General features: G+C 41.3%; 1 protein-coding gene across 1 annotated transcript; it reads left to right on the plus strand.

Annotated features, from left to right (window-relative positions):
* Nucleotides 1–363: 363 nt before the first annotated feature.
* Nucleotides 364–4,555, plus strand: LOC134457720 (spindle and kinetochore-associated protein 1-like). Its single transcript, XM_063209697.1, has 4 exons — nucleotides 364–386; nucleotides 959–1,087; nucleotides 2,907–3,076; nucleotides 3,447–4,555. Exons 1-4 carry the CDS (start codon nucleotides 364–366, stop codon nucleotides 3,593–3,595), a joined length of 471 nt encoding a protein of 156 aa, XP_063065767.1. The 3' UTR covers nucleotides 3,596–4,555.
* The last annotated feature ends 6,921 nt before the right edge of the window (nucleotides 4,556–11,476 follow it).

The raw sequence follows: 11,476 nt of genomic DNA on the forward strand, positions 1-11,476 counted from the left end.
ACTTTTATCTTTCTAATTCCTTTTTTTGTTGAACTGAGGCTCTGGGTAGTAGAACTGTTTAGCTCCACTTTTGAGCATACCTATAGCAAGGGTCCTTGTGTGTCAGCACAAAATAGTATTGCGTGTAAAGTGGTTTGCTGTGGATTACTGAGTTGTGTGGTTTTCACAAGAGTGCAGTGCCTTCACTATTTACCAGAACTGGGTTTGGGGTCACCTAGGGTAGTGTAGTAGTGGGACCCACTGTGTATGTACTAGTCTGCTGCCCATACAGCCTCAGTTTTATTCCCTTCCCTTTCTTTTCTTTCTTTTTTTGTTATATATTTATTGTAAAAATAAAACCATGTTCTATTTTCTCTATATCACATGCCTCTTGGATTATTCATTGGGTAAACCCTGCACGGGGAACATTTTGGCGAAGCAGACCACCTTCACCATATTACACATGAATGTTTTACTTCTGTTGGCACTAAGTGACTGCTGTGCAGTGTGCAAAGGTTATGACTTGTCCCAATCATGTGCAATTTTTTTTTTCCCCCTCCCAGCCACCGCCGCCAGGTAAAACGCCCCCTTGACCTCATCATAAGTGTGAAAATGGTGTCTATATAGCAAGTGAGATGTGCACTACAAGATCTAACCTTATGGAACTGAACAGTCTGATGTGAAAACAAATGTCCCTATGGGACAATAAAGAATCTAATTTAACCCATTGTGTCCTGGAGACACATATATGTTGCATTCAGGATTTTGAGATTTGAGCTGTTTTATTAAATATGTGGGTTTGTTCGAGCTGAATGAACACATTCTAGTGCAAAATGAAAGTTCTAGCTTTTAAATGCAACTTATTTAATGTTTTATGTGCTTCAGAGGCTGAGATATTTAGGTTTTATTAGGGAGAGGGCACCTTTTCCCAAAAAGGGCTTAGGCTAAAATGGGTTAATCTTGTTTGTGCCCTCCATAGAGAGGAACAGAAGGAGAACGAGGCTCCGTCAGTGAAGGAGCAGCCAGCTGTTGCGGGGCCCAAGAAGAGCCGAAAACCCATCAAGGAGATGGAGTTCATCACCGTACACGAGTTTGACGCCATACCAGCGTACGCTGCACATTTATTATTATTGGTGTTGTTGTGTCTGGACTTCTTCTCCTTCTTCTTCGTCTCGTTCCTTCTTCGTCTCGTTCCTTCTTCTTCTTCTTCTTCTTCTTCTTCTTCTTCTTCTTCTTCTTCTTCTTCTTCTTCTTCTTCTTCTTCTTCTTCCTTCTTCTTTCTTCTTCATCATTCTTCTTCCTTCTTCTTCTTTCTTCTTCTTTCTTCTTCTTCTTTCTTCTTCTTCTTTCTTCTTCTTTCTTCTTCTTCTTTCTTCTTCTTTCTTCTTCTTCTTTCTTCTTCTTTCTTCTTCTTCTTCCCTCTTCTTCTTCTTCTTCACTCTTCTTCTTCTTCTTCTTTCTTCTTTCTTCTTCTTTCTTCTTCTTCCTTCTTCTTCTTCCTTCTTCTTCTTCCTTCTTCTTCTTCTTCTTCTTCTTCTTCTTCTTCTTCCTAGTCTTCTTCTTTCTTCTTCTTTCTTCTTCTTTCTTCTTTCTTCTTTCTTCTTCTTTCTTCTTCTTCCTTCTTCTTCTTCCTTCTTCTTCTTCCTTCTTCTTTCTTCTTCCTTCTTCTTCTTTCTTCCTTCTTCTGTCTTCTTCTTCCTTCTTCTTCCTTCTTCTTCCTTCTTCTTCCTTCTTCTTCTCTTCTTCCTTCTTCTTCTGTCTTCTTCTGTCTTCTTCTGTCTTCTTCTGTCTTCTTCTGTCTTCTTCCTTCTTCTTCTGTCTTCTTCCTTCTTCTTCTGTCTTCTTCTGTCTTCTTCTGTCTTCTTCTGTCTTCTTCCTTCTTATTCCTTCTTCTTCTGTCTTCTTCCTTCTTCTTCCTTCTTCTGTCTTCTGTATTCTGTCTTCTGTCTTCTGTATTCTGTCTTCTGTCTTCTGTATTCTGTCTTCTGTCTTCTTCTTCTTCTTCTTCTTCTTCTTCTTCTTCTTCTTCTTCTTCTTCTCCTTGTCCTTCTGTCCTCTCCCCACTGTTCTTGTCTCTTCAGTCCAATTCACTCTGTACAATACAATTTTTTTTTTTTTTATCACTTCTCCAGCCTGGGTCACTTTTCGACCCCTACCCCATCTCTCTCTCCCACGTATTTGTCATCTCTTTGCGGTCTTATCTACACTGAAGGTATAAAAGCCTCAAAAACATTTTTTACAAATGTAAAAGTCAATTCATGGTGTAAGTACAACACTAGCACATGCTATTACATAGCAGCAGCATCATTTACTCCACTGTACCTAATGAGGTAGATGGAACCCACCACGAACTTGACCCAGTCAGTGCAGAGTCAGTTGATCTGAAGACAAATACTAGAGATGTACAGGATCCAAGATCCGGTTCCAGATCCAGCAGGATAATAGGGTTTTTCAGACTATCCGAATCCGGCAGGATCTTAAACAGTGGATCTGGTATCCGGCAGTTACCTAAAAATCAGGATCTGGGGCATCTCTACTTTTTACGTAGCCTAGGCTTTTCAGTCAGTCTTTCACAACCCCAATCGCTGCATGGAGTGAAAGCCCTTTGGAAGCGGCCGTTGAAGGCAGTGTGGCAGTAAGCCAATGAGTCTTAAAAATAGTTTGCGCCAAGGTAATAAAAAGGGCCCACGTGTACGAGTTGGGTATGTGTTTCAACCCTTTCGTAGGATCCGGTATCCGGTTCCGGATCCGGCAGGATCTTAAGCAGTGGATCCTGTATCGGGCAGGATCCTAAAAATCATGATCCGGTGCGTATCTAACAAATACACAGCTCTACTACTGTCTATTACTCAGATATGTTACCTGTTTTGGAAGGAAGCTGTGTTTGTTTGTTTTTTTCTTTTAATTTACCTTGAACACTTGCTCAGGTACATGAAGGGGAGGGTGACGTATGATCAGTTGAACTCAGCCGTGCAGAGCTTCAACAAGGCCGTGACTGAGAAGTACAAGATCCTGCACCAGCCTCCACGGTCGCTGAACAACCACTCTCGCAAACTGTACGACCGCTTCAAGGAGAACGAGACCGGCGAGACCAAAGGTGAGGCGCCTTATGGAGTCTTTATGAAGGCTTATTAACATGTAACTTGGGCTGTGACGATACTGTATCGAACTGAGAAATCGTGATATGCCTATTCATGATACCGGCTACTGAGTCATGATAGTGTATCGTGGTAGCCTGTTGACCCGCCCATTAATAATAGTTCTCTTCATTCGTGTTCGTGGTCTGGAGCTTCTTTTCTGGGGAGGGTTTAGTCGGCTGCCTGGCCGCTGGCCAATAAGCGAACGATTGGGTGAGCCTTGGCAGCCTTGTGATTAAAGCTGATGTTAAGGATAATCAAAGACTGTGTATGTGAGTATTGTCTATCCATCTGGTTCAAGTAATTTAAACTTTGTGTGTGTGTGTGTAGGTCATTTCTTCGTAGTGGAGGCGGATCTGCGTGAGTTTGGGGAGGTGACAATGGACAAGCGCTTCCTGAACCTACTGAGCATGCTCAGACACTGCCAGCGCATCAAGGAGCTACGTGGGGGGCGGATCATACGCTACCAGCTGCTCTGAACACACACACACACACACACACACACACACACACACACACACACACACACACGCACACACACCAGCAGAAGGCACAATATGCAAGCGAGGTGCTGTGGACGATGAGTGTTACAAGATGATAACGGTCACATCCTGGCCCCTCCCTCTGTCTCTGTCTGGGACTGTACATTCTCCTGCCTCCCTTCCTCTGTCTCTGTGTCATTTTAAAAATGGCCTTCATCACCCCTGTGTGTTGTTTTAAAACAGGGGTGGGGAACCTTTTTCATTCGAAGGGCCACTTCAAATTCATCCGAGGGCCCTAAAAGTCCTCCGAGGGCCATACTCTGAACACAAACCAGGATTTTCCCCTTTCACTTTAGGCCTATATTGAAGGCAGCCAGCTTTTAAACAAACACCACCTCTAGTTTCCCTGAATATAACATAATTGTATTGCTAATGCATTTTCCAAGATTCCTTTACAAAGTATGTCATACATGCAAACGGCCCTCGAGACATAGGTTCTCTAGTTATCTAAAAGCTAGTTTCTACTACTGTACAATATGCAGTAGTAACCGATGCTATCTAGAACACTGGATACTACAGTTCCCCACCCCTGTTTTAAAACATCCACCCTTCTCTGTCTGTTTACTGCTTCAGATTTTCCCTCCTCTCCTGTTCTTCTATTTGCCTTTATTTGTATTATTTTAAATGTTGTAAATAAAACCACACATGTACTGTAAATAAAGACTTATAATGTGCTGGTATATTTTAATTGATTTGTATTCCATTGAGGAAGCACTTGACCCCTCTAGCCAACTAAGGCCAAGTACTTGGTGGCAAAGCCCTTGTTTTGTGTTGTGGTCAGATGTTTCTTTTAGTTGATGGTAATGTTTGTGGATGTATTAGAAGGGTTTTTGTCTGTTGGTAATGTAAAAGATATTTAGCAATGTAATAATCTAATAAAATTAACTATTGGATGAATTCCCATTTTGATTAAATTTATTAAAATATCGGCCCTAGCTCAGTAATTACAGATACTGTACTACAGTGATTGCCTATTGTGTTGGATATCTATCGTAATACCTCGATGAATCAAATTCAAGGGTCTTATTCCAGACACTCTGAATCCCATATTAACTTGGCATAGGATGGTAGGAGTTTTGGTAATACAAAAACCCCTGAAATGTGACTTCTGACCAGTAACTTGAACGACTGACACAACTAGCATCATGAAAAGTATTGCATCATAAAGGATTAGAGGGTAACACTTTACAATAAGGGTACATGAATAATGTCAAAATTATGTTGGAAGTAATGTATGATTTATGGTAAATTAACACATGTATGCAGTGATGTTTAATAAACTAGTAATGAAACAGGAGTCCTGATTGGAATCACAATGACCAACGATTTAAGGAGAAGTACGGCATATCACATCTTGTGTAGCCCCAGGGCAATGGGCCAAAGCGACTACCGCGAGAAAGTTTCATGCGGGCTGCGCAAAGTTGCTCAATTGCGCCGTTTTCAATAAAGCGTGGTCCAGCGGGCAAGCTTATAACCTTTTATATGAAGCTCATAACCTGCATAAAAATGCTTATGGACGTTTTGGCCGCGCTCTGGGTACCAATACAGCTCCATTCAGTGGCTAACTATGGAAGGCTATATTATGGAAGGCTATATCAAAGGTGATTTCATGGTGTGATTTCCAGATTTGAGAATACCGGTATCAGTAATGATGACAAAATACAATAATCTTTAGTTAGCAAAGTGACTGCATCATGATACTGTTACAAGCAGTGGCTACTGTGTTGACAAATTGTTTTGCCTGTCCGTTTCAGGATTATGGCACATTTTATTAATTCATTATTTTGCAATTTGCATCATTATTATTCTCATTTAAACGTATTTTTACATCCTTTTTTGAACCCACTTCTAAGGCATATAATTCATTGTGCATAATATGCAATATATCGGACAGTTAGGCCTAATCGTTTATTGTGTGGCAAGGGAAGAGGTGTTTTTGACCAGGGTAGCTTTTTATTTTAATGAAAGCTAAAGGTTGTGCAGTTTGCTTCATCAGCACCTACTATGTCTATGTTTAGGCACACAAATAATTAAAATATATATTAAATAATAAATAATGTAAAAAATAGTGTACTTTATGGGAAGTATACCAGGGCAAAACCAATGGCTACAACCACATGGAATGCCAAATCAGCCAATCATAATCAAGAACCAAACACACCGTTTTAAATTGTCAGTATGTAAACTGTGTATGACTGTATGCCTACGTGATGATCTTGGGTGGTTTCTTAGTCAACATTTATGACATAACGAATATGCATCACATGTTCAGGCATTCTGCTGGTGACATCATAATCACTTGTTCCCTGACTGTATTCATTTTCTTTTTGGTGTCTGCACCATCTACCTAAAATGAATAATTGTGGTATACTTTTCTGTATTCAATTACATACATCAAGCAGATGGAGGAGATAGGTAAGGTTCTTGACAGCCAGAACTCATTGAACATAAATGGGCATGGCCTTTTTTCCCCCAGATATGTGAAATAATCAGATAATCTCATACAAATGTTACTTTGTGCTTCAGACCAATATGAGTGAACTGGAGAGCAATGGATCAAGCATCAGCCTCATCGGTGAAGCCCCTAAGGTAAGATCCTGTTTTTTTCTCTCTCTTTTTATTTATTTGACCTTTATTTAACCAGGAAGGTCCCACTACCATTTATACTGCGGGCCATTGGCCCAGGAACTGAAGCCCGGGAACTTAATCCCAGGGCTAGAGTTCCTGGTGCGTTTAAATACTGCAGGCCAACTGAAAATTCTAAATGGAATGGTAGCCGTGGTAACCCATTCAAAAATGACCTGTAAGCACCAGGGCTAACTGGTGGCCCTGGCAGTTGAGGAGGAACAGTTCTTGGTTTGTCCCAGTTCTGGCCTTGCTCAGGCGGTATAAACCATAGATGTGTATAGAATGTATGTATGTACATATCTATACACATCTATGGTATAAACTGGTACGACTGGGCTTAAGTTCCTGGGCCAGTGGCCTGCAGTATAAACTGGGTTAATAATTACAAACTGGGCTGTTGCGGTATGAAACCAGGGAGTCCTGGCCAAGACGGCATTAAGAAAAACAAACAGAGAGGGCACATGCATAAAACTTAGACAAAAAAAAAAAAGCACATGCAGGGATATGCATACCATACACATATCAGACGTGTGCAAGAGGACAGATATTAGACAAAGGGAAGTAAGAAAGACAGACAAGCACTAAGCAGTAAAAAAACGGTAACACTTCATTTTAGCGTTACATCTATTAGCACTAATACATACAATGTGCCTGTATAAGTAACTTGTAGGCATGTAGGCCTAATAAGCCAAATCAACCATTTGTTAGGCATGTATTCGCAAATGTTTTGTTCATACACAATAAGGGATTTATTATCAAACCTTAGTAAGGACCTAGTAGGCCTTAGCTTTTGCTTAGTACATGCCTTACAAGTTACTTATGCAGGCATTAACATTGTATGTATTAGTGCTAACAGCTTTAACACTAAAATAAAGTGTTACCAAAAAAAGAAAAGTGAAAAGAAAAGCAAGCATACAACAGACAAGAATGCAGGGGACCACAAAACTGAACTGACACAGAATGGCATAAAAGCAAACATAGTAAAACTGAGATTAAAAGCAGTGGCACTCCTCTACTAAATTTGTTTTAAGAGTTTTTTTTTTTAAAGTAGCCTATCTATAGAGGGGACAGATTCGAAGTTTCACATGTTTTGGAGGTTATTCTAAGCATATGGCATATGAACTGAAAGAAGTCTTGCCTAATTCAGTACGTACAACAGTTCTTAGTTGAAGAAGGCAATCAGTAAGGAATGGTTATGGAACATTTGAAGGTGTCTGACTGCGTATGTCTGTCACTCTTTTATGTACATTTTGTCTACAGTTCAGTATGTGACAATTTCCTTTTACAAATAGTTCAGGTAGCCTACATTACTCACTCAATACAACTTCAATGCAAATTTTCCATGAATCCAAACGCATAGTAAGTCCACGCCTCAAAAGGCACTATAATCTTTTTCTTATTTGAATTAATATCCATCTTGCATATTAAACTAAACCAAATTAGAATAAGATGTAATGTCTCAACAAATAGGCCCTACACGCTATTCTGCTATACCCCCTTTACTTGTATTAGCCCAATCACTCACAGAGGCTTCACTACAAGATTTATTCTACTAGGCGCCTAGGTCTTATATTTTTCACAATAACTGAGTACATCTGAGGAAATCATTTTTTTTTTTAGGCTGCTGCTTCGATTGGGGCATCGAGCAGTGCTGCCTCCAGCCCCAGCCTCAGCAGTGGAGGTCCCAGCCAGGTAAGACCAAGAAGGGGAACAGAATTGTAAGAACGGAAGTAGCGCCGCGGTATAACAAGGCTTTTTTGCTTTGTGTTCTCTGTGTTTGACTCTATCTCCCATCTGCTGTCCCTACTGTCTTTTCTATTCCAGCCCGGGAGTGAGGGCATGAGCCTGGAGAGCTCGAGTGGAGATGCCGACATCGTGGGATCCTCCAGCCCCAGCCCTGACTCTGTCGGCGCCAGCCAGGTAAGACAGCAGCAAGCCTCTATAGTCCTTTCATGCAGATGGACCAACCACCCTGCTCACTGCTCACTGAAAAATCATCTATATCTTCAACTAAAGTTCTATCACATTAAAAACAGTCTGAAGTGACATCTTAAGACTTTAAAGTCACGACTATTTTCGTAAAAGTGAGATTATAATGGGGCTTTGCATGAAAGAGCTAGGAACTTCACCCACAATTTGGAACTCAAATATTTGAGAAGTTACCGATAATCTGGAAATGGGGCGATAGTTGTCTGCCATTGAGGGATCACCGCCTTTCAGCAGTGGGAGAACCATGGCTGACTTTCATTTTTCCCACTGGTGAGGCTGAGATTAAATATTGAGGCTATATGACTGGCAATCACACTTGCTGCTCCTGCCTTCAAAAACAGAGGCTCAATTTGATCTGCACCAGTAGATTTTCTAATGTTTCATTCATACAAAGCTTGATACACTTGGAAAGGTGTAATACAGTAGTAGAAAAAAATGTGTTGTGTTGTGTTCACTGTGTTTATTATAAGGGACTGACTCATTACAGAAACACCAGTAACGTCTGGGGTGCATTTCTCGAAACCATAGTTGCTAACTTCATTAGCTACTTCGTCGTTTTCAAGGCATTTTCCCATTGGCAACTACCGAAGTTGCTAACAGGTTAACAATTTCTCCTTTGAGAAATGCACCTCTGTGTTGTTAATTGCTTATCACCATGTGTGGACAAATCATGACAACATTTTACCATTTAAGAATTGTCAGTATGCAAATTGCGTATGACTGTAGACCTACTGTACGTGATGTACAGGATGTAGGCTGGTTTCTATCTCAACATTGATGACATAATGAATATGCATTACATGCTTCAGGGATTCTGCAGGTGACATCATAATCACCTGCTGTTTCCTGTTGTATTCACCTTCTCTTTCGTATCTGCAATATTTATCCAAAATGAATGAATAATTATGGTTATGCATTGTTGTATTGAATTAAACATTTGGAAGAGATAGGTAAGGCTCTCGACAGCTAGAACTCCTTGAACATGAATGGGCATGGTCATTTTTTTCAGATAATGTGAAATCATCAGTTAATGTCATACAAATGTTACTCTGTGTTTCAGCCCATTATGAGTGATGAAGAGATGAGTGATCAATCATCCAGCAATGGGTCTAGCACAAGCCTCATCGCTGAAGCCGCTAGTGAGGTAAGATCTATCATTGAAGGTTCCAAGTGACAGCAGATATAGGCTAACAATATTTTGCATGGAATAACATAAAATGGGTTAATACAAATGGACTGCATTATTATCCCTCGTTCCTTTACTTAGAGGAGGACCCAAGGCACATTGCATTATACCCCCTTGTATTAGCCCATTCACTCACAGAGGCCTCACTACAACATTTATTCTGCTATAGGCACCTAGGTCTTATATATTTTTCACAATAACTGAGTACATCTGAGGAAATCTGATTTATGTTTTAGCCTGCAGCTTCGATGGGAGCTTCAAGCAGTGCTGCCTCCAGCCCCAGCCAGGTAAGACCAAGAAGGGGGACAGAATTGTAAGAACGGAAGTAGCGTGGCGGTATGACAAGGCTATTTCGCTATGTGTTCACTGTGTTTGAATCTATCTCCCATCTGCTGTCCTCACTGTCTTTTCTATTCCAGCCCGGGAGTGAGGGCATGAGCCTGGAGAGCTCGAGTGGAGAGGCCGACATGGCATCCTCCAGCCCCAGCCCTGACTCTGCCGGCCCCAGCCAGGTAAGACAGCAGCAAGCCTCTATAGCAGAGAGAGTAGAGAGAGAGAGGTTCCATTGGCCCATTGTTTCCTGGCCCCCCTTAGGCAGACCTAGGCAGACCTAAGGACTGTTCTATTCATTGTAGGAGCATTATGACACGGCCCTTTAGGCAGACCGGAGCCTGGTCGAGTTAGGTGCCCATAGAAACCTATTATATTGGCATATATCTATATACTTAAAGAATATCTGTCTATAGTCCTTTCATGCAGATGGATCAACCACCCTGCTCACTGCTGAAAAATCATCTATATCTTCAACTAAAGTTCTATCACATTAAAAACAGTCTGAAGTGACAGCTTAAGACTTTAAAGTCACAACTATTGTCGTAAAAGCGAGATTATAATGGGGCTTTGCATGAAAGAGCTTAATTCTCCACCCACGATCGAGGAAAGAGAACTCTAGATCAGCAGTTCCCGATTTGTTTTCCCCGCGCACCCCATTTTACATTTATATGTTGTTCGGGCACCCCCTAAGCGAATGTTGCACCCCCGCACATTTTGGGTAATCCTGACTTCCAATCGACCTGACATTTTTTTCTGCCACCATTATAATGGAACTTATTGCATGACAAGTCTAGGAGTTATAAATTACACTTCAGATGGATCCTTCCAGCATAAAATTCATCAAACAATTAAAACTACCTGATGTTCATTAATTCTGGATAAAAAAACACACATATCCACCATTGCTCTATTCAGCTCGCTGACCCCCTTGTGACAGGCCGTGCACCCCCAGGGATGCATGCACCACAGTTTGGGAAACCCTGCTCTAGATAAAGAGAAAAAGAGAACTAGATAAACACAACATCATCAGTCAGTATTAGGACAGGATAACATCTCTCTCTCTCTCTCTCTCTCTCTCTCTCTCTCTCTCTCTCTCTCTCTCTCTCTCTCTCTGTTTGAAGAAGGAAATCCCCCATCAGCATCCCCCATCAAACAGATGGGGAGGGGTCCCACCTGTGACGTCATGGACAAGCCCTGAGGTGCTAACTGAAACGGTGCGTCATTGCCATCAAGCCTTTGGAAATGCATGATTGCATGTTTGCGTTATTGTAGCTCATATTGCATTATATGAGCAGACCCAATCAATATGGAGTGTGTGTGTGTGTGTGTGTGTGTGTGTGTGTGTGTGTGTGCGTGCGTGCATGCGCGCGCAAGTGTGTGTGTGTGTGTTCGTGTGTGTGTTTATCATGTGGATCAAGAAAAAAAATGCAGTAACCTTACATGTGTTTATATTTAGCTTGATAGCAACTCCATCGATCAGAGTGTGGCCCCCAAGTCTGGCGCCTATTTGGGAGATGGCAAAAGCCTGACTGATATGAGTAGCAACATCTCTAATCATTGAATCTGAAAGGTCAAATCTTAAAGTTTCTTTTGTTTCAGACATGTACAAGTTTTTTTGTCTTTTACCTGACATGTTTCGATGGTGAACCTTCCGTCCTCATCAGCAGGGGGCGTGACCAACC

Source organism: Engraulis encrasicolus, chromosome 11 (genome assembly GCF_034702125.1).
Source record: "Engraulis encrasicolus isolate BLACKSEA-1 chromosome 11, IST_EnEncr_1.0, whole genome shotgun sequence".
NCBI lineage: Eukaryota > Metazoa > Chordata > Actinopteri > Clupeiformes > Engraulidae > Engraulis > Engraulis encrasicolus.